The 24401-nt window shown below is 44.2% G+C and overlaps 1 protein-coding gene across 1 annotated transcript in view; it reads left to right on the forward strand.

The window, feature by feature from the left end:
* Positions 1 to 569: 569 nt before the first annotated feature.
* Positions 570 to 24401, forward strand: part of LOC126176540 (solute carrier family 22 member 7-like) — a 114961-nt gene continuing 91129 nt past the window's right edge. The window contains exon 1 of the mRNA XM_049923696.1: positions 570 to 592. Coding sequence (XP_049779653.1) covers positions 587 to 592 — 6 coding nt within the window. The 5' untranslated portion in view covers positions 570 to 586. The remainder of the gene's footprint in view (positions 593 to 24401) is intronic.

Genomic DNA, 24401 nt, shown 5'->3' on the forward strand with positions numbered 1-24401 from the left:
GTTGACGCTAAACAAATATTTTAAAGATATGAATGAAGAGCTTTACTTTGTCCTTTACTACAAAAGTGCTTCGATAATTATGATAGCGTTGTTAAATCTCCACACTAAATGGTCGTGATGTTTAAAACCATTTTCACTTAATTTCAATGTGAATTTCATTCACAATGCTTTGTTTAAACTGTATTAAATTAACTGGAATGTGTCACTTAAGAGACTGTGCCAGATATCCTCTGTGAAGACCTCTGGAAAAGAAGCAGTATTGTTTGAAGTGTTTACTCTACTGTCGCTCACTACCTGTATCTCCGTACAGATACAGTTGCTACAATCGTAATTATCCTTCAGTAAATCATACACCCTACACTTTCATACCTTATCATCAAGTCACCTACATTCACCTGAAAGAACATTTCAAACCTGTATTTATCTACTTCTTACAAGGTTGTTAGTGTGTCAAGAGATAAAGTTCCCTCATTTTAGCTGCTTACACCACAAGTTATGCGTACGATTCGTGCCGTAGTCGTGCGTTTCTGATATGTCTTTCAGTTCAGCAACTGTGAGTGGTTCTCTCTGCGTCGAGGAGCGCGAGATGGAGGTATGAACAAACATTAATATCAGAAACGGTGTGTATTTCCTTTATTTACGTATACTTCTGCTCATTAACTTTCGAATTCCACGGAGAATTTACAGTAACCAATTGTTACTTATTTATATGTTCTACGCAGAATGATTCTACATAAATAGCACAATGCTTATACCGTGCTGACCGTGCTTAAACCTTGTTTCCATAGTAATATTAGTAAATGGGAACGAAGCGTTCTGTGTTATGTTTTCACAACTAAACCGCTGAATCCATTTTGATGAAAATTTCTATGGAGACAGATTGAAACATCAGAAAGAACTTAGGCTAGATTATAAAGTAAAGGAAAAAAATCGACCCCCGAGAGGGTCAAGTTTGGAATGGAACATTTTGTTTTAAATCAGTGAACATAACCCATGTTAAAAGGTTATTAAGTTTCTTGCATAATGCGCACATTATGTAATGTGTCGGTGCTTCAATAACACGATGATAACTGAGCGCTGCTAACCCGCCGCCCAGCCTCCCCGCTCCCACACTATGAGTTATGCTTACCCCAGCAGGAAGAGAGGAGCTGATGTTATTGCATATGCAATAGCTTATTTACTCACCATCACTCATCTTAACGAAACGATATATATGAGCAAAGCGGGTAACAGCTAGTAGTAGTATAACTAGTAGGACGAATACACTGCTGAAATTGTTGTTGGTCTGAGGGTCTACAGGGTGCAAAATTGCAACTGTTACCTCTGTATCTACAGATCTACATAAATATTTCACTCGTCAATGTGTAGTTCATGGTGGAGGGTAAATCGCACCGTTGTAGCGAACTTCATATCCTATTCTGTTTGTGTACTGAGCGAGGGAAGAGTGACTGCGTAATACAGTCCTGGAAATGGAAAAAAGAACACATTGACACCGGTGTGTCAGACCCACCATACTTGCTCCGGACACTGCGAGAGGGCTGTACAAGCAATGATCACACGCACGGCATAGCGGACACACCAGCAACCGCGGTGTTGGCCGTCGAATGGCGCTAGCTGCGCAGCATTTGTGCACCGCCGCCGTCAGTGTCAGCCAGTTTACCGTGGCATACGGAGCTCCATCGCAGTCTTTAACACTGGTAGCATGCCGCGACAGCGTGGACGTGAACCGTATGTGCAGTTGGCAGACTTTGAGCGAGGGCGTATAGTGGGCATGCGGGAGGCCGGGTGGACGTACCGCCGAATTGCTCAACACGTGGGGCGTGAGGTCTCCACAGTACATCGATGTTGTCGCCAGTGGTCGGCGGAAGGTGCACGTGCCCGTCGACCTGGGACCGGACCGCAGCGACGCACGGATGCACGCCAAGACCGTAGGATCCTACGCAGTGCCGTAGGGGACCGCACCGCCACTTCCCAGCAAATTAGGGACACTGTTGCTCCTGGGGTATCGGCGAGGACCATTCGCAACCGTCTCCATGAAGCTGGGCTACGGTCCCGCACACCGTTAGGCCGTCTTCCGCTCACGCCCCAACATCGTGCAGCCCGCCTCCAGTGGTGTCGCGACAGGCGTGAATGGAGGGACGAATGGAGACGTGTCGTCTTCAGCGATGAGAGTCGCTTCTGCCTTGGTGCCAATGATGGTCGTATGCGTGTTTGGCGCCGTGCAGGTGAGCGCCACAATCAGGACTGCATACGACCGAGGCACACAGGGCCAACACCCGGCATCATGGTGTGGGGAGCGATCTCCTACACTGGCCGTACACCTCTGGTGATCGTCGAGGGGACACTGAATAGTGCACGGTACATCCAAACCGTCATCGAACCCATCGTTCTACCATTCCTAGACCGGCAAGGGAACTTGCCGTTCCAACAGGACAATGCACATCCGCATGTATCCCGTGCCACCCAACGTGCTCTAGAAGGTGTAAGTCAACTACCCTGGCCAGCAAGATCTCCGGATCTGTCCCCCATTGAGCATGTTTGGTACTGGATGAAGCGTCGTCTCACGCGGTCTGCACGTCCAGCACGAACGCTGGTCCAACTTAGGCGCCAGGTGGAAATGGCATGGCAAGCCGTTCCACAGGACTACATCCAGCATCTCTTCGATCGTCTCCATGGGAGAATAGCAGCCTGCATTGCTGCGAAAGGTGGATATACACTGTACTAGTGCCGACATTGTGCATGCTCTGTTGCCTGTGTCTATGTGCCTGTGGTTCTGTCAGTGTGATCATGTGATGTATCTGACCCCAGGAATGTGTCAATAAAGTTTCCCGTTCCTGGGACAATGAATTCACGGTGTTCTTATTTCAATTTCCAGGAGTGTATGTATGTAAGCGAACTAATCCCTCGTATCTTTTACTCACAATCACTACAGCATGTATACGTTGGTGCCACACTAATTGTAGCACATTCACAATGAAATCGTGCTTTTGAGTTATTTCAAAGTCTGTTTCTGCGGCTACTCCAAAAAAGAGAATATTCTAGAAGTGGTTTCACTAGCTTCATTGATGCAATTTTCTTTACAGATTTACCATACATTCCAAGGAAACGTTCGTAAGAGTCTATCTCATCCGTTCTTTGCCCTAATATTGATTTACCGGTTTCATTTCATTTCATACCACTTCCTAGTCATACAATGTGACCAGCTCAAGACGTTCACCACTTAACTATACCGTTCTTTCTCTTTGTCATAGGCGTTATGTTACACTTATCCCCCTTTATAAAGAGCTGCCTTTAGTTAAATCAGGAGCAACTTCTGTCGAAGTTATTCCGCAATTCCTTACGATGGTGATAATTATCCGGGTCACAACTCCATTGTCACCGGTACTTCAGTCTTACTGCGTGTTATACTCATATGCGAGAGTAATATGTGCTTACAATGCGCTAAGGACAGAAAAGTATGTGTAAATGAATACATGAATGGAATCTATGATCTTTGATACTCCAAGCAAGTTTACGGTCTACTCGGAGAACATACAGGGTGATTCAAAAAGAATACCACAACTTTAAAAATGTGTATTTAATGAAAGAAACATAATATAACCTTCTGTTATACATCATTACAAACAGTATTTAAAAAGGTTTTTTTTTCACTCAAAAACAAGTTCAGAGATGTTCAATATGTCCCCCTCCAGACACTCGAGCAATATCAACCCGATACTCCAGCTCGTTCCACACTCTCTGTAGCATATCAGGCGTAACAGTTTGGATAGCTGCTGTTATTTCTCGTTTCAAATCATCAATGGTGGCTGGGAGAGGTGGCCGAAACACCATATCCTTAACATACCCCCATAAGAAATAATCGCAGGGGGTAAGATCTGGGCTTCTTGGAGGCCAGTGATGAAGTGCTCTGTCACAGGCTGCCTGGCGGCCGATCCATCGCCTCGGGTAGTTGACGTTCAGGTAGTTACGGACAGATAAGTGCGAATGTGGTGGCGCTCCATCCTGCTGAAATATGAATTTTTGTGCTTCTTGTTCGAGCTGAGGGAACAGCCAATTCTCTAACATCTCCAGATACTGTAGTCCAGTTACAGCAGCACCTTCGAAGAAAAAGGGACCAAAAACTTTATTGGCTGAAATGGCACAGAAAACGTTCACCTTAGGCGAGTCACGTTCATACTGAGTTGTTTCCCGCGGATTCTCAGTGACGCATATACAGACATTGTGACGGTTGACTTTCCCGTTAGTGTGGAAAGTTGCTTCATCACTAAACACAATCTTTGAAACGAAAGATTCATCTGTTTCCATTTGAGCAAGGATAAAATCACAGAAATCGATTCTTTTAATCTTATCAGCTGCAGACAGTGCTCGAACCAATTTCAGACGATAAGGTTTTATAACTAACGTTTTTCGTAGGACTCTCCATACAGTTGACTGTGGAAATGGCAGCTCTCTGCTAGCTCTGCGAGTCGATTTTCCTGGGCTGCGAACAAATGCTTGCTGGATGCGTGCTACATTTTCATCACTCGTTCTCGGCCGTCCAGAACTTTTCCCTTTGCACAAACACCGATTCTCTGTAAACTGTTTATACCAACGTTTAATACACCACCTATCAGGAGGTTTAACACCATACTTCGTTCGAAATGCACGCTGAACAACTGTCGTCGATTCACTTCTGCCGTACTCAATAACACAAAAAGCTTTCTGTTGAGCGGTCGAAATCTTAGCATCAACTGACGCTGACGCCTAGTCAACAGCGCCTCAAGCGAACAAATGTGCAACTAAATGAAACTTTATAGCTCCCTTAATTCGCCGACTGATAGTGCTTAGCTCTGCCTTTTGTCGTTGCAGAGTTTTAAATTCCTAAAGTTGTGGTATTCTTTTTGAATCACCCTGTATAATCGACCTTTGTGATTTTCCATATGGAATGAGCATGCATGTCTGAATGGCAAGCACTTTACCACACTAACTTGATATACATGGTGAACATTAATAAAACCAACAAGCTGCGAATCGAGTAAGAAAGGTTCTCTGAACATCTGTCGAGAAATGCATAGTTGCCACACTAGATGGAGCTTATCTACAACAGTTCCTCTGACCACGTGCCTTGGGTTCATCGCGTGAAAGCGGCTATGTGACTGACACACAGTACTGCATACTGCAGAATGGTCTGGTATTCACGTCGGGAACAAGCCGAGGTGGTATACGGCCAAGCAGATGGAAACGGTCGAGAGGCAGCATGGCTATACCAAAACAGGTACGTTCACAGATACCAGACACATCGCACAACAGTTCAAGCCTTTTTGTAGTTTGTGTTATCATGAGTCCTTTCAGACAACCGAACATGCAGGGAGATGGTGGACGGGATCTACACGATATTGAGACGAACTCTGGTAGAAGTTTCAGGCAAGTTGCCCACCAACATGATGTAAGCTAAGGTGCGAATTGTGTAACCTGCATGACAACCGCAACTATCCGTATCACCTGCAATCCCATGGAGGCCCGCCAGAACATTTGTTGTGACGTGGATGCGCTGCAGATCCCTACTGTGTTCCTCGACGGTTTGTTGTTGTTGTTGCATGAACACATCCATTTGCAAACACCAGTTCGTAGGACCTTTCTTCTCTATTCCAGTCAGGAATCCATCAGTGCAGTTTGTCGTATTTATAAATGTATAAGGTGTACAGCAACAACGTTAAACATAATATGATAGGCAGAAAGCTGTATTGGAGTGTACATTCCACTTTCTACCTGGCAAGCTATAAAGCAGGTGCCCAATGTTCTTGTCGCAGTGGTTAAACACATTCCCGTCAGATCGCTGAAAGTAAGCGATCTCGGGGTTGGTCAGCAGCTGGAAGGGTGACCGCTTGAGTCCGTCGAGCGCTGTTGGCAAGCCAGCTGAGGATTTATTTGGTTGAGAAACTACGGCTCCGGTCTCAAAAACTGACAAGACCAGGAGAGCTGTGATCTGACTACTCACCCATCCATATCGATATCCAGTTATCGGCTGAGGATGCCACGGCGGTGGAAATGTACCACTGGGCTTTCCGAGGCCCGCTGAGACGGGGGTTAACATAGCATGTAAAAATAGGGAAAGGTTTCTGCAGTTTTGTAAAAACTTGTGCATACTGAAGCTTTTTTTTTACATTAACCATCGTTTCTGCTGAAAGCAGAATACTGGAATACTGATTAAAGCTCGTCGTTGAAAGTACGTCCAGTTTAGAAACTGAACACAATGGCCTGTAGGTAGACGGATCATTAGACAGGAATTTTATAAATAACACGGGAATTAAAAGAATTTGTAGATGCTACATTGAAGTTTGTGATAATTTTGACACAATCCAAAACAAATGAGTACAGTGGTCCCGATGTGGACCTTGTGATGTACAAGCGGTCCATTAGAGAAAGAATTGAACAGTCGGAAACTCCATATACATCAGAATATCTGAACATATTTAAATAAACGAGAATATGATATAGTCAGTATACATAAGGTACCGATAAACTAATGAAAAATCGATACTGTACCATGACCATAGCTAGCTGCTACACTGGATAATGGATGTTAAGTTTCAGCATGAGCAAAGGCTCATTTATAATTCTGGAAATTCTACAGGCATATATCATGCCTAGCTGCAAAATGCAACTCTCACACTTGCCACACATTACTTTAGGTCGTTGCGTGAATAGCTAACAGAAAGTAACTTCAAAGGAAGCTGCCATAATAGTAGTCAATAGCAACAACGTGGAAGGACCAACCAAGAATACCATCGAACCAGAGCAACTCGCAGAAAGCTGACTGCAAACAGTTAGGAAGAGAGAGGTTAGTGACTGAATCAATAGGGCTCACGTACATAACAAGTGGCCCTCCCAGGCTCCAAAGCATACTGAACGATGTGTTCGCGATGTCCTGTCGCAGTGGGAGCCACAATGCAGTTTTATTCGCCATCGCTCCGTAGGGGTAATATGGAACAGTAGCAAATGTAACGTTCAGTTTGAGTGCGCCTTACGTCATTCGATTAGAAATCTAAAATCCGCTGCTTTCTTTCCAGGTATGGCGCCTAACCATCTGGATCGTCTAAGTGGTACAAGGCACCAAAATATCCTGTTAGTAGCACACAAGTAATTGATTTAAAAGTGTAGTAAAACGTATGTCCATTTTCTACAGTTTCTCCAGAAAAAATTCGGGACAATGATTTTAGACAAGGAGAGACCATTGACCCAGATAAGACAAGACCTGTTTAAACATTCTGCCCAGTGGACTGGGAAAATTAATTAAACAGGATCGAGACACTACGGGTTGCATGTCCCGCCCCCTTCCCCAGCACAGGTGCTCTTATGTAAGGAATCGAATCATATTATGCACCGCCGCGCGTATTAACTTCGTGAGTATGAGTCGCCAGCACAGATGATGGTGATGTTTGGTTTGTGGGGCGCTCAACTACGCGGTCAGCAGCGTCCGTACAAAGTCCCAATTTTTACAGAGTCCTATCTAGCCACTGTCACAGATAATGATGATGATGGTGATCTAATGTAAGACAAACACCCGGGCAGAGGAAATCCCCAAATCGGCCGGGAATGGAATCAGGGATCCAGTGATCCAGCCATTAGACCACGAGATGTGGCACTCACACATATGCAACTAGAGCCTGAGAGCATGGTTCATTGCAATACATCGATCGTCGACAGACGTCGAGTGACCTGTGCGGACGTTTCTACAACTCAGATAAGGTTAGGATGTACAGGAGATCGCCTATCGCTGGATTAAGCGATTTTCAGTTAATTTATCGCGAAGCAGAAAGTGTTGCGTGGGCAGCTGCACGAATTTATAGAGGACGCTTCCAACACTTCGCACGATCGACATTTGTTTCTGTTTCCCAAAGTCTCAGGTTTTACTCGATTATTTTTCAATTCTTTCGTTACTAAGTACAGTAGTTATCTTCATCTTTTTACATTTAATTCTGTATGCGAAATATATTGTCTATTCTGATATGCTTTAATTTTATTATGAAATAAAATCACCATGGAATACAACTTGCGACTTCGTATTTAACTCGCATACATTCAGAGATACTGACTGTTTACTGCCCCACGCAGAAGACAGAGGCGCATTACATGAAGAACATACCATGGAAGCTGAGAAAAAAATTCCGGACCGCATCACGAAAGTACCACGCACAGTCATCACCCGCCAATTGGGTGCCTCGGACTCTGTGGTTTATCGCCCTTTGAGAGAGAACTGTCTGCGGCCTTACCACTTTCAATTTATTTACTTTATTTATCGTATCGCAATACAGACACATAAGAAACAAACAGACCAATCACTAATATAACAAACGTTAATAATTGCTAACCAACATTACTAATATAACAAAGTTTACGGATTACAGAGAAACATCAAGTCTATTAATATAATCTATCGACTCTGGAGTTGCGAGCAGGAATTCGTCGGGGCTCCCATTATAGGCTCTTCTGGAACACTCTTCAACAATGTGGCTGATGTTCGGACTTTCTCCGCAGTCACACTGAAGGGATGGTATTTTACCCCATGTATACAGGGAGTAAGCACATCTGCCATGACGAGTTCTAATCCTATTTAGAGTGGACCACGTTTTGCGTGGTAGGTCAAAACCAGGTGGCTTTTGTGTGATGCAAGGCATGTTATGATTTTTCCATGCGTTCCATTTTTCAGACCATGCATTTGTGGTACTGAAACCTTCTTGTACACAGTTCCTTGCTGTTATTGTTGGCGGGTTCCTAGATCGAAGCCTATTAGTGTTTGCAGCCTCAATGTCTTGGTGGATTGGCAGGCCCCGATTTCCCATGATGTTTTTGTATTCACGTACAAGGGCGTCAGTACGTCTCAGGTGTGGCGGCGGGATGTGGCTTAATATTGGGAGCCATTTCGTTGGAGTGGGTTTAATTACTCCAGAAATCATCCTTAGGGTGTTATGCAACTGGACATCCACCTTTTTTACATGTGGGCTGTTTAGCCAAATCGGAGCACACTATTCGGCAGCCGAGAATACGATTGCTAAATCAGAGGTGCGGAGAGTGGAGGCCGTTGCTCCCCAGGTAGTACCACAGAGCTTTTGAGTAATGTTGTTTCTTGTGTTTAATTTTTTCGGCAGTCTTTGTTAGGTGCTCTTTAAAAGATAGTGTTCTGTCCAGCGTCATGCTCAAGTACTTCGGAATTTTATTATGCCTGAGAACGGTGTTTTCAAATCGAATGTTGAGTTCCTTTCCAGCGAGTTTGTTGTTGTGATGGAAGCAACTAACCTCTGTTTTGGAAGCATCTGGTTGAAGTCTCCACTTACGGAAATATTCGCCCATTATCTTCAGGTCTTTCGTTAGGATATCCTCAGATGCTTCAATTGTGCTACATCTTGTAGCGAGGGCCCAATTGTCAGCATACCCGAACTTTCTTGATTGTGTTTCCGGCAGTTCTGCAATATAGAGGCTGAACAGCAGTGGTGCAAGCACTGATCCTTGTGGTAAGCCATTGTTTAGTTTTTTGATGGAGCTGTAGTCAATGCCCATACCTATTTGAAACACCCTATCTTTGAGCATGCTGCCTATTAAGCATGCTATAGATTTGCAAGGAATAACTCTAGAATTTTGTACATGATGCCTTCTTTCCACACAGTGTCGTAAGCTGCTGAGAGGTCAATAAAGAAGACTGATGTTTTCAATTTTCTCTGGAATCCTGCCTCAATGTAAGCAGTGAGTGACCACACCTGGTCAGTACAACTTCTTCCTGGCAGAAAGCCTGCCTGTTCAACTGGGATCGCCCAGAACAATTCTGGGCTAATTCTGTTATATATAAGCATCTCTACTAATTTGTAAATTACAGACAGCAGGGCAATTGGTCTGTGGCTTTTTAGGTTGTCAGCTGGCTTCCCTGGCTTTAGAATAGCTATTACCTTAGATCGTTTGAGTTCTTGTGGGATATTGCCAGTTTGCATTATGTTTGTGAAAAATTGAGCCAGCCATACTTTTGTATACTTGCCACAGTTTATTATGAATTCAGAGTGAACGTTGTCGAAACCTGGTGACTTTGTTGGTTTAACATCTTTCAGAGATTTTTCTATGTCTTCGCTAGAGAAAGGGCGAGAGTGTTCAAATTCTGTGGCTTCATGTTTTAAGATTTTGAGTTCTCTCTTCACTTGGATTGTATGAGTTTTATCCTTTGGTGTCCTAGAAGTGTTAACTAGTTGTGCAGCTATGGAATTTGGGCTTACAGCAGCTTTTTGTCGTTGTGCTAGTGGGCTGCTACCTAGTTTTCTCACCAGTGACCATGCTTGCCTGCTAGATGTTTGGAAATTGAGGCTTTCTACAGTTTCCTTCCACTTTTGTCTTCTGGCGGCATCCAAGCTGTGAAGCAATTCATCCGCTGTTTCCTGATCTCCGGATTCAAGGAAGCTCTGGTATAGTTCTTCGCTAGATTGGGACCATCCAGGGATGTATTCTTTGAGGTACCCTCTTGGTATGTGCTTCTTGGAAGTGCTTATCATGGCACCAACAAATGTTTGGTAATTTTTGATAGTAGGTTATATCCATCCCAAACATTTGTCCAGATCTGTGGAGAACCCAGTCCAATTGGCTTTTTTAAAATTCCATCGTGGGCGAGGAATAGAGGTAATTAGGGGAATTTGAGTTCCTACCCCTATTATGATTGGACGGTGTTGACTGTGCGGAAAGTCTGACAGAACTCTACGCGAGGCTTTGAGAGGTTGGTCTCTGTTGTTGGACGAGACGAAACACAGGTCAGGGTTGTATTCCTGTCTCCAGGCAGCTGATCTAAACGTAAATCGATCCTTAGCATCGAATACATGGTTGAAGTATTCGTCGTCTGTCAATTTTGATAGTGCTTCTCCATTTGCATCGCTGTCTTTATACTTCCACTGTCCATGATGACTATTGAAATCCCCAAGCAGGATGTGGCTGAGTTTGAAGAACGTGGGCTGGCCAAGGTGTAGCAGGTGGCTTATAAATATTGGAGACAGTAATGCTTCCGATTCTTGTGACAACGTTATGAATTTCTTCGTTTGTGGATGTAGAAATTAGGAAAGTGTTTTCAATATCTTCTTTGACATATGTGGCTACTCCATAAGACCTATGATAGGTCGCTCCCAACATTTCATAGCCTGGTATTTTGCCCCTTTTCTTTAAATGTTGCACTGTATCACAATGAGTTTCCTGTACAGCCACCAAGTCAATGTTGTCATTTTTTAATAGTTTTGATAGAAACTGGCACTTAGAATAGCTTATGAATTCTATGGTTATGTGACAAATTCGAACCACGGGTCCGAGTTTCCAGGTCAGAGGGACCTGAGAAGCGCTATTTGGTCTGTCTGGTGACATAATTCTTACTGAAAGTTTCTTATAGTCAGGAGATCCTCAGATTAGCTGACTACCAGTATGTGCTAGTTCATTTAGCGTTACCCAGGGTGCACGTGTAGTGTTATACTACGGACGCGAACTAGCTTTACGCCCCACCACTTTCAATGCATGCAACCGTTGGAAGAACCTAATTTCCATCCGCAACGACGATTCTCACAGTGATTTTGTTGCAAAGCGCGCAGCAGGATTTTGTAAGCAAAATACTCATCACAAAAAAATGGTTCAAATGGCTCTGAGCACTATGGGACTCAACTGCTGAGGTCATTAGTCCCCTAGAACTTAGAACTAGTTAAACCTAACTGACCTAAGGACATCACAAACATCCATGCCCGAGGCAGGATTCGAACCTGCGACTGTAGCGGTCTTGCGGTTCCAGACTGCAGCGCCTTTAACCGCACGGCCACTTCGGCCGGCTATTCATCACAGATGAAGCGTGTTTCACTCGCACTGGAATAACTAATTTCCATAACATGCACTCATGGAATGTACGCAATTAGAGACAACACATTTTCAGCACCGCTTTTCTGAAAAATATCATGGAGTGGTATAATTGATGATTACATTATTGCGCCTCGTGTTACCTGCACCAGTGACTTGTCACAATTACCGAACATACCTAGAGACTACATTGTTATAAATTTTTTTAGAAAATATTCCGTTGTCTGTGCGTCATAACATGTGATTCCTCTATGATGATCAAAGATTATGAAGATGTTTGAACAGACAATTTCCAGGACGATGAATAGGACGCTATGGACCACGTCGGCGGTCAGCACCCAGTCTTGATTAAAACCAATGGATTTTTACTTTTGGTGCAATATGAAAGATTTATTTGTCCTCATCACGTAAGAAAACAATGGGCAAACTTACGCAGAGGATTTTCGATGCTGCCATTCAAAACAAGTGTGTATGCGTGAACTAGTGCGATGAAATTGGATTCGCCGTAAATTCGGTTCGACCCTTTGTTGTACTATTGCCGTAAGAATAAACACAGTATTGCCTCGTAGCGTAGCCGTAGCGTTTCTGCATACCAAGCAGGGGACTGAGTGTTGTGTGTCCTTCATCATCATTTTCATCATCATTGACTTGCAAGTCGCGGAAGTGGCGTCAACTAAAGAGGACTTGCAATACGGCGGCCGAACTCCCCCGAATGGGGCCTCCCGGCCAACAATGCAATACGAACATTTCTTTTCATATCTTTTACGAAAGGAAAATAATCTCAATTCAGTTTTGTTATGGTACGTTGTAGTAAGAGAAAAATGTTGATTGTAGTTAATGTACAACGAATTACGAAGTATTTGGTTGATTTTATGCCCCTCATGATATAAAAAACACAGCATTATACAAATGAAAATTGCTTTTGTTATATAAGACTTAAAATTAATAGGCTCGGTTGGATATTTACCGTATGTCGTTGCTACAGTAATTGACACAGTAACCGAGCGGTTCTAGGCGCTACAGTCTGGAACCGCACGACTGCTACGGTCGCAGGTTCGAATCCTGCCTCGGGCATGGATGTGTGTGATGTCCTTAGGTTAGTTAGGTTTAAGTAGTTTTAAGTTCTAGGGGCTGATGACCTCAGCAGTTAAGTCCCATAGTGCTCAGAGCCATTTTTTGACACAGTAACAGAACCTACATCGTCACACCTAGTAGACACGTCTATACTTGAGTAATCAAAGAGAGTGACTCATTAATGTGGAGTGTCAGTCATTTGTATAACATGTTTAAGATTCAGAACCCGTGGAATAAGGCGAATTTAAAAGTTGACATTTTAACGAACACCTTTCACAGTTTTATAGTGCTCATGAACATGTCGTATATTGAAAAATCGTGGGCCTACTAATCTACGCTTTGGTACACCGTACGTTACTATTGTTTACGTGAAATATTCGCCGCCAAGTGAAGCGCACTGCCTTTTGTTAAGAACATAATATTTTCGGGGCTTAGATTAGGTTTTATCATCCTGAACCTCATGCACGTCAGTGATATTTGCCTATAACTCTTTGCATCGCTCCTACTTCAGTTTCAGATGACAAGAATGAGTGTACTTTTTCACATACACCGATCAGCCGAAGCAGTATGATATTGGATACAGCCTGGTGGCGTCTGGGGCACGTGACGCTGTAACAAAATTATGTAAGCTGAGCGGACAAGGACGGGGGTCACACTAGAGAGGACGTGGGTTTCAAATAGGGAAATTCAAGATAAGCGATTTTTACAAAGGGAAGTTTTTACTACGCAGTCTTGTGAAGGAATATCTCTAAAACGGCAAAGGTGGTCGAATGTTCATCCGCTACTGTCGTAAGCATCTACGGCAAGAGGTAGAAGGACAGTGAAACTACAACTGTGCGCTAAATGGTTTGACGTCCACGGATCTTCACTGAACGAAGGGTTTGGAAGCATATCTGCTCTGAAAAGTAGGCTGAATGCTGATGTGTGGCATCTCTGCCTGAAGAGCACAATACTGGTACACTCACAAGTATTTCGGAGCACACTATTTATCGTACATTGGTGAACATGGAGCTCTGAAGCAAGCCACACCTACGTGTTCATATGTTGACCCCAGGACGTCGTCAGTTACAATTGCAGTGTGCACCGGACCATCGGGGTTACACCGTCGATCAGCGGACACCTGTCAACTCTTAGGGTGAATCACATTTTTTCTGCACTAGGTCGATGGTCGTCAGAACAAGCACCATCATCGATGTGAACGGCTGCTCGAAACGTGCCACGCGCTGCAGACGCTGGCAGGTGGGAGCAGTATCATCTTGTGTGGGACATTCTGCTGCACTTGCGTTGGACCTGTGTAGGAGTAATCGAAGACACAGCTGCTAACCATCTGATGTCTTCCCCGACGTCATCTTTCAGCAGCATGAAAGTCCGTGTCTCGGAGCCAAGTGGTTTGAGCAGCATTATAGCGAACTCACGTTGATGTCTCGGTGACCCAGTTCGCCTTGTGTAAATCCTATGAAACCCATCTGGGTCGCTATCAGTTGCCATCACCGCCTACGCAAATCAGTGGCTCGTTATTTACGCGAATTATATGACCTGTGCGTAGACATCTAATGTTACATACCTACACAAACCTATCAACAAACTGTCGGATCCCTGATACGCTGAATCAATGACGTATTTCGTTACCAAGACTGACAAACAAACTACACTCCTGGAAATGGAAAAAAGAACACATTGACACCGGTGTGTCAGACCCACCATACTTGCTCCGGACACTGCGAGAGGGCTGTACAAGCAATGATCACACGCACGGCACAGCGGACACACCAGGAACCGCGGTGTTGGCCGTCGAATGGCGCTAGCTGCGCAGCATTTGTGCACCGCCGCCGTCAGTGTCAGCCAGTTTGCCGTGGCATACGGAGCTCCATCGCAGTCTTTAACACTGGTAGCATGCCGCGACAGCGTGGACGTGAACCGTATGTGCAGTTGGCAGACTTTGAGCGAGGGCGTATAGTGGGCATGCGGGAGGCCGGGTGGACGTACCGCCGAATTGCTCAACACGTGGGGCGTGAGGTCTCCACAGTACATCGATGTTGTCGCCAGTGTTCGGCGGAAGGTGCACGTGCCCGTCGACCTGGGACCGGACCGCAGCGACGCGCGGATGCACGCCAAGACCGTAGGATCCTACGCAGTGCCGTAGGGGACCGCACCGCCACTTCCCAGCAAATTAGGGACACTGTTGCTCCTGGGGTATCGGCGAGGACCATTCGCAACCGTCTCCATGAAGCTGGGCTACGGTCCCGCACACCGTTAGGCCGTCTTCCGCTCACGCCCCAACATCGTGCAGCCCGCCTCCAGTGGTGTCGCGACAGGCGTGAATGGAGGGACGAATGGAGACGTGTCGTCTTCAGCGATGAGAGTCGCTTCTGCCTTGGTGCCAATGATGGTCGTATGCGTGTTTGGCGCCGTGCAGGTGAGCGCCACAATCAGGACTGCATACGACCGAGGCACACAGGGCCAACACCCAGCATCATGGTGTGGGGAGCGATCTCCTACACTGGCCGTACACCACTGGTGATCGTCGAGGGGACACTGAATAGTGCACGGTACATCCAAACCGGCATCGAACCCATCGTTCTACCATTCCTAGACCGGCAAGGGAACTTGCTGTTCCAACAGGACAATGCACGTCCGCATGTATCCCGTGCCACCCAACGTGCTCTAGAAGGTGTAAGTCAACTACCCTGGCCAGCAAGATCTCCGGATCTGTTCCCCATTGAGCATGTTTGGGACTGGATGAAGCGTCGTCTCACGCGGTCTGCACGTCCAGCACGAACGCTGGTCCAACTGAGGCGCCAGGTGGAAATGGCATGGCAAGCCGTTCCACAGGACTACATCCAGCATATCTACGATCGTCTCCATGGGAGAATGGCAGCCTGCATTGCTGCGAAAGGTGGATATACACTGTACTAGTGCCGACATTGTGCATGCTCTTTTGCCTGTGTCTATGTGCCTGTGGTTCTGTCAGTGTGATCATGTGATGTATCTGACCCCAGGAATGTGTCAATAAAGTTTCCCCTTCCTGGGACAATGAATTCACGGTGTTCTTATTTCAATTTTCAGGAGTGAATTAAGCAAGTGGCCATCATAATTTGTGTCATCAGTGTAGCTGTTAGTTGCGCAAGCGTTTCTCGATAATTATGAGCTATCAAAGCAGCCAGTTCTGTCGCGTATTTTGTGAAACATATAACCATAAATCCATCACAATCATGTGCCTTTTTCGCTTTCAGTTGTTTCATTGTCTTTCAGTGCCTGGTGCTAATATCGGTGTTGCTCGTTTGAGAGTCTATGAGGCGGTCGAATATTGCTACAATAGTATCGTCTTGCATGTATACATTTTTAAAGGTGGAATCTAAAACTTACATTTCTTGTCACCTGTGTTTAGTTTCAACGTCTGACCGATCCACGAGATATCAAAGGAACGTTTTAATCCCTTTTATTGACTTCACATACAACCTGAAATTTTTATAACTTCTTGACTGTCGAAATTATTGTAGACTGCATGCCTGACACACTTCACGGAGGAATGAGCTGCTATTAACTTTCCTTCTGTCAGCATCCTTACAATATCTCTTACAGCAAGAGTCTAGTAGCGCCTGTTTTCAAAACATGTTCTAATCGTACCACGGAAACAGTGTGGTTCTTCACCGTCTTTTATTAATTTACGTGGAACTCACCCATGGCGTGACTTATTCTGTCTTTCCACTTTGAGCACAGTTTTTCTGAATTTACCAAATCTATAATAAATGCTGCTATTTATGCAAAATAGTTTGATTATAAATCTCCGTCATATCGACCAAACACAAATACCGATTTCGCTCTTTTGATCAGCTTTCTCCCTTTCGCAATCATTGTTACTATGAAAGCATCATTGTCGTTGATTTATCTTTCTTTGATGATATTCTCGAAAAGGACGGGTTTCTTGGTAACTGATAAGTATAGAACATTTCTTGCACTTATGGGTCGTAGGGAACGTTGTTCAAGGCAGCTGATGGACATAACTCTATGCAGATGACGTACGTACAGTTTTCCAAGTCGTTGACGCACAAGATAAAGTTATCACCAACTGCAGTCGTATGCACGGGGTATTTTAGTGCTTATGTGACTGCAACTCGTCTCTATAGAAACACACAATCATTCACCCAAGTGAACTCAAGTCCAAGGACCACGGTGATTCTCATGCTTACTTACTCTAAATCGGACCTCACTAGAATTAATACTTCTCCTTGTCGCAACAAAAATGTTTCAATTCATTAAAATGTTTCTCTGTTTAGTGCTGCGACATCTTATAAAATAGTTAAAAAGTTAAAATATTACAACGAATCGACGTTTCATCAATGTTGCAGTGGTCATCCTCAGGAAAGAGAATAATTTGCTGATAAGCGGGTGCTTCATTATAGCACAAACGGTGTTATTAGACGGCCGACACATATGTAATAGTTTACACAAGCGCATTTGTGGGTGTTAGAAGAGAGACACAGAAAGAGAGATAAGGGATGGCTGGCAGTAGGTAACTCGCAACGAATCAACGAGAAGCGCCTGCAAGCCCTGTTTTACTAAGGTTAATTGAGCAGAAACGGCGCCAGTTGCTCATATGCTCCGCGGTCACTAGAGGATTTGATTCCTGAGACCCAGGACGGAGGGACGCCGAATCAGTTTTTCTTGTTTATGTGGTCAGCCTGATTCAGGATTTCGATTGCCTCTCCTGTTTCGCGTGCCTTCCGGTTTCCTCAGTTAAGGCGGCGCCTCACGCACACTGGATATTGTGTACGACAGCGGCGTTGGCAACATTTGCTGTACCATCAGTGGTCCCTACCGAATCCTGTATTCTGCAAACACTGTCGTAAACTCTTCTGATGCATCATTCCTACCCGACCACTGATGCCCTTAACGTAAGGTAAGTGCACCACCAGTAGCTGATGGATTTGTTTAGTACCTCTTCTTGTTGTTCTATTGTGTCTGTGGCCTCGGAAAGTGTTATTATCCTTTTTCAATTCTTATTTGATACAGTGTTCATGACTGATGTGGTGGGCTCGAGAGGTCATGGTGTGATAGACTGAAAACTTCTGGGCCGGGTGGTAGCGGGTAGGTTTCCTGCAGGCATTTTGTCCCACATTTCCACTGGAATTTCTACAGATTTCCGCGTCCAGGAATGGAACTGTGCACTTACTGTTGGTTCAAGATTGTACTGGTTCTTCTTAGGAAAGCTCTGCTTCTTCAAATAAATAAGGGAAGTGTCATCCACATATCGCAACCAACAGCGTTGATGGAACCGCAAGGAGCCGAAGGTAGTTGACCCAATCCTTCCTTGAAGATGTCTCATGCATTTGGCGAGAGGCGAAATCACATTTCTATTTCGCTGTTTGCACATTTATTTCGAACGTCAGGTGAAATAACTTAACTATAAGCGTAACAGCACCGGATGGCAGATATCAGGTGGTATCCGTTCCTGAATGATGCCGATTGTATCACGACAGAGTTGAAAAATATATCAATCTGCTGTACATGCTGCTCCAGCATAAGTGAAACGAAATAAATAGGAGCCTTCGCATATGATTCCCATGTGTCCCATTTTGATCGTAATTATCAAGCCAGACACTTCTCCAGATTGCGGCTACGTGCGTCGGTCCCGTTAACAATAGGCTTGAGGGGTCAGCTTTCGTTATGGATCTTTGGTGGCTTAGAAATTATTGAAGACACTGCGACTGTGGTGATAAGTCTACTACTGTATCATGAACGTTGCTGGAGTGCTACATTAAGGTTCGTGTCTTCTTCAAAATCTGCGCCGTTCGATCACTCCCACAATCCGATAAATAATTTCGCCAGATAACAACGTACCCTTATGGGATACACAAGAAATTTTGCTTCGTACTAGGTTCCGAAGTACAAAGGCACACCATGTGGCACTGTATGAGTAGGTCGACATTACGAGCAGATGCTAAAAAAAAATGGACTTAGTTCTTTAACAGCCAATAGCGCGGAAACTGTGTCCTTCGTGCATTGTCTATAATGCGACAGTTTACTTTGAAGAGACGTTAGTGCAGCTTATGCGTCGCATTTTGAGGCTCTGTTTCTCTGTAGCCGTCACCAAAGGTCCGAAAATTAGTCATGCCGCGATGTCTAAATTTATGGGGACATCAATGTCATTTGTACAAATGTGAATGACACGCTAAATTGGTTAAAAACGTGGTCGACTTTGACAATGCGCTGTATTCACGTCGCTTCTTGCGTTACTTAGTGAAAAATTCAAAGAAAAGGAATGCTTTATGGATATTGCATGAAGGACAACGGTTCTCTGTACGCGAATGTGAAAGTACAAAGGCCTATTCTTTTACAGTATCTGTGTTACTTAGCAGACTGTACTTGTTGTTGTTGTTGTTGTGGTCTTCAGTCCTCAGACTGGTTTGATGCAGCTCTCCATGCTACTCTATCCTGTGCAAGCTTCTTCATCTCCCAGTATCTACTGCAACCTACATCCTTCTGAATCTGCTTAGTGTATTCATCTCTTGGTCTCCCTCTACGATTTTTACCCTCCACACTGCCCTCCAATGCTAAATTTGTGATCCCTTGATGCCTCAAAACATGTCCTACCAACCGATCCCTTCTTCTAGTCAAGTTGTGCCACAAACTTCTCTTCTCCCCAATCCTATTCAATACCTCCTCATTAGTTACGTGATCTACCCACCTTATCTTCAGCATTCTTCTGTAGCACCACATTTCGAAAGCTTCTATTCTCTTCTTGTCCAAACTAGTTATCGTCCATGTTTCACTTCCATACATGGCTACACTCCATACAAATACTTTCAGAAACGACTTCCTGACACTTAAATCTATACTCGATGTTAACAAAGTCCTCTTCTTGAGAAACGCTTTCCTTGCCATTGCCAGTCTACATTTTATATCCTCTCTACTTCGACCATCATCGGTTATTTTACTCCCTAAATAGCAAAACTCCTTTACTACTTTAAGTGTCTCATTTCCTAATCTAATTCCCTCAGCATCACCCGACTTAATTTGACTACATTCCATTATCCTCGTTTTGCTTTTGTTGATGTTCATCTTATATCCTCCTTTCAAGACACTGTCCATTAGCTTACTGAAATTAGATAAATACTATCGACAATCAACGAAAATGAAAAAATACGAGAGGCAACTCCTTTGTTAGCATACATAGAGACACTGCTGTCATTAATTCATTACTGAACGAGGTGGCAAGGTGGCGCAGTGGCTAGCACACTGGAGTCGCATTCGGGAGGACGACGGCTAAATCCCGCTTCCCGCCATCCTGATATAGGTTTTCCGTGATTTCCCTAAATCGCTCCACACAAATGTCCTGATGATCCCTTTGACAGAGCACGGCCGACTTCCTTCCCCGTCTTTCCCTAATCCGATGAGACCGATGACCTCGCTGTCTGGTCTCCTCCAACCAAACAACCCAACCCCAATCCAACTAATTCCTTCAAGGCAATATCCCCTCGATAGTTCAGAACTGATATGCTACTTTAACATCAGAAAAGGATAGAAGAAGATGTGGAGTACCCCTAAACATATGAAGGATTGCCACACGCGAAGCCTCAGCTAATAAGGATGAGGCATCCAGATTTTGCAGAAATCATGAATGGTCGTGAGACAGCTGACAGTAGAAACGTGCCGATAACATTGAGATGTGAAGAGTACATCAGAATCCGCTGTAAAGGTGAGGAGAGGTGGAGTAACCTGTACTGAAGAGAATCATATAATATATATCATAAAAATATGGTAGATGCGGTTGGACGAGTGCAGGGATGGGTAGGATAAGGGTGTCATAAAGACATTCAATCCTCTGATGAGGTAATCTGGTCCTTAGTTATTGCAACTGCCTTTGATATGCTGTAGACTAAGCCTGGGACGAAGATAGCGTGTGAGCTCGTCCCACAGATGTTCTGTCGGGGACACATCTGATCTTGTTGGCCGTTGGAGCACCTCATAACACGCAGACAGTTCATAGACACACTTATCACGTGTGAATGAGCATTGTTCTGATGAAAAATGTCTCAAAAAGAACAGACTCTTGGCAGTTCACACCGGAGTATGTTCGCGACAAACAGCTGTGCCTTAGAGTTCTCTCAGTCATTATCAGTCGTGCCCTAGAGTCATACCAGCTGGATCGCCACGGAGTGACCCAAGGAATAACATCGCTGTGCCTCTTCACAACATTGGAAGACTGAAACGTCTTCCTAGGTCACCGCAATACTCTCAGGATTAGTGCAGAAAGGTGATTCATCGCTGAACAAAACGCTACACCATTCATCAGCATGTCCGTACACCCCCTTCGCGGGATTACTCCAAACACAGCCATCTGCCTTGTAGTGTTGTCTGTGGCCTGTGGGTGAGACAGTAAAACAGACTAGGCCGACCAATGGTGCGGCATGACAGGGAATGTTGCGGGAAGTCCGCTACCAGTTATCGGTGGAGCATATTAGAACAATAGTCATCTCTTCTGGTCAGACGTGCCTGATCAGTACCTTCAGAAAGACTGTGCCAGCCCTCCCATTCCCATGCAGCCTAACATCAGGTCATTGCCACAACTAACTACTCGGCAAGTCTGGATATTGTATCATTTAACCAGCCTGTCAACTGGAAACCCACAAAAATGGCTCTTTCAAACAAAACACGTTCTCTCTCACAGGTATGCGATACATACGTTTGCTTCACAGAGATCACTCAACATCTGACGCTATTAACGCCCCCTAGAGGTCTGATGACAACGCTAACAACACCAATGCTCCTTTGGTGGACATTTTACTTGCCAAAGAGTGTTTCAGCTCTAATAATTCACGTATGCGTCCTTGGTTTGTATGTGAACAATATTACGTTTGAGCCGTAGTTATGTCCGGCTCTTCGAAAAGCGCGCCAGGCAGAGTGCTTTCTCTTTGCGTCTAGTGTTTGCGGTGGCGCTTTCGGTTTGCACGATGTTTGGATCGCTACCGCCCTCTGGCGGGAGGTGGAGCAAGTGTACGGTCGCGTGACGATCGAGGGGTTCGAACTGGACAGTGACCGAGAGAGGTGGTGGCGCGAGCGGGGCCCTGTTGTTGAGGGTCGTCAACTGCTCGCCACGTGCTTTGCCCGACCTCTTAGTTGTCAGTGGCTGGAGATGCAACGTGTTCCCGGCGCTGTGGTGGAGTGTAAGAAGTTGAGTACTGTTTTTATGTAAAAGTGGTTTTTCAATTTCTAGTGAAGTGTATGAGTTTCTTCACCAGTGGTTTTGTTGGGGTCTTCCCACCACAGTTTTCGTTTGCCTGTCCGCGGGATTGTAATTGCTTCTTTGTCGGGCCGTTTCATTCACACCTCGATTTGGTGATTAATGGTCGGTGTCGAGGGCCTCTGTGGTTCGGAGCCTGTGCAAGCACCGCCCTTGCTGCATCTTCTGGTTTTGGGTAACTCGGGGAGGTGGTGGTTTGTATTGGAAGTTTTGGGGCTGATCTGCTATGGCCCTGTAGACCACAAATAAGTATTCCGCGTATTGTGATTTGGGCCCCCTTACACGTGTCACTCCCTCACCGAACTGAGGAATATTTCTTTGGGAACTGCCTATAATGTGAAGCTTCGTGTGCTGGCTTATTCACATTTATCTTGTAACAACTGACAGGTGTAATACAAGTTACTTAACTGTCGAGATACAACTATTTCAGCTTTAGTACAAACTAGCTACTTAAAGGTGTCTTTTAAAGGAATTGTTCTCTTCTATATGTATGTGATAAGTGTAAAATCGTATTATTAGGAAGTAGTTAACGTCATACCTTGCAATACCCTTTACATGGAGAAAATTTGCCAGCTATTTAAAAGAGTTTTTTTTAACTTTTGTGTTTTTTATATATATATATATATATATATATATATATATATATATATATATATATATATATATATATATATATATATATATGTCAAGCTTAAAATCTTATTATTGGAAAGTTGTTAACGTCATACCTCGTAATCTTCTTTTCATAAAGAAAATTTGTAAGCTATTGGAAATTGTTTTGAAATCTTTTCTTAAAAAATTCCAGACTTTAAAATTTATTATTGAGAAAGTCTTTTAAAATAAAAGGGTATGATCAGCCGTGTGTGTTATTTCACCAGCATTTCCTGGCCCCTACTTCCACGGTAACGTTTTGGTATAATATGTGTACCTGAGTTGTTGTTTATGAACCGCCCTAATTAATGGTTCAAAGTTGATATCCCACCACGTCTGCCGGATGCTTCATTTTCATGACAGGCATTTTATGAACAGTAAATTTTGCGAGGACAGTGTTTGTAGTGCGTTTAAAATAAGTTACGACTTTTACAGGGAGCGTAGTAGCCAGCATGTGCTGGATGCGTTAGCAGACGACCACAATAGAATGGTAGGCCTACTCGGCACGGAATCTGGGTAACTAGCTTCACTGCGTAAACAGCAAGCCGCCCGATCTTTCTCAAGCGATGTTAGAGAAACAAGTTGGTGATAAACTTTCGTTCTCGCACATCCTACAGCTGAATTCGTTACCTTCACGATGAACCGCCAATCGTTACAAATGGTTCAAATGGCTCTAAGCACTATAGGACTTAACATCTGTCATTAGTCCCCTAGACTTAGAACTTCTTAAACCTAACTAACCTAAGGAAATAACATACATCCATGCCCGAGGCAGTATTCGAACCGGCGACTGTAGCAGCAGCGCGCTTCCGGACTGAAGCGCCTAGAACCACTCGGCAACAGCGGCTGGCGCCAATCGATTCGTAAATGGTCGTAGTTACTGTGATATTTTGATCGTAGGTAACTTCTCAGTTTGCAGTGAAAAAACATGTGTCGCTTTGGATTTGTATTTCGTGCGTGTTAGGTTACATGTTGATGGGAATTAAATGTAAATAATATATTGAAGTAGTCTTTAAACTTGGAACGGTATCGCTGTCTGTTTTCAGTGTCGAGAAAATGGAATTTGTGAAACCTCTCCGTCAAGAATTCGTGCGTGAGTGAAAAAACTAGGATGAAATATTCATAAATTCCTCGTCTCTCATAAATGATATGAGATATCGAAACGAGATTCTGGCAAATGATAGCGCGCCGAGACGAGAGTGTTTGCCATATGATTAATAAGCGAAACTTCATGATCTACAAAGATGTTCAAAAAACTACAGATTTTATCAGGTAAATAATGTAATTATTGAAGACCATCGATAGCTGTTGAAACGAGAACTGCTGTGGGTCTCGTAACAATACACGTGAAGAAGTGAAGAAGTTTCAAGTTTATTTTTGTGCTGAGAATGTGCTGCATCATAAATTATTGACTTGACTTGCACTCAGTTCTTAGCTTAATAATGCACTGTTTTAGAATTTTGTCACAACTTCAACTGCATTAGAACATTAGGGAGATGAATAGTTCTAAGCTCTTCTATGATTTGACAAAAGAAGCGGATTTTAACGTACGAACAAGAGAAGTTACGTATTCGTCAAGACCCGTCAGAGTCTA

This window comes from Schistocerca cancellata, chromosome 3 (assembly GCF_023864275.1).
Source record: "Schistocerca cancellata isolate TAMUIC-IGC-003103 chromosome 3, iqSchCanc2.1, whole genome shotgun sequence".
NCBI lineage: Eukaryota > Metazoa > Arthropoda > Insecta > Orthoptera > Acrididae > Schistocerca > Schistocerca cancellata.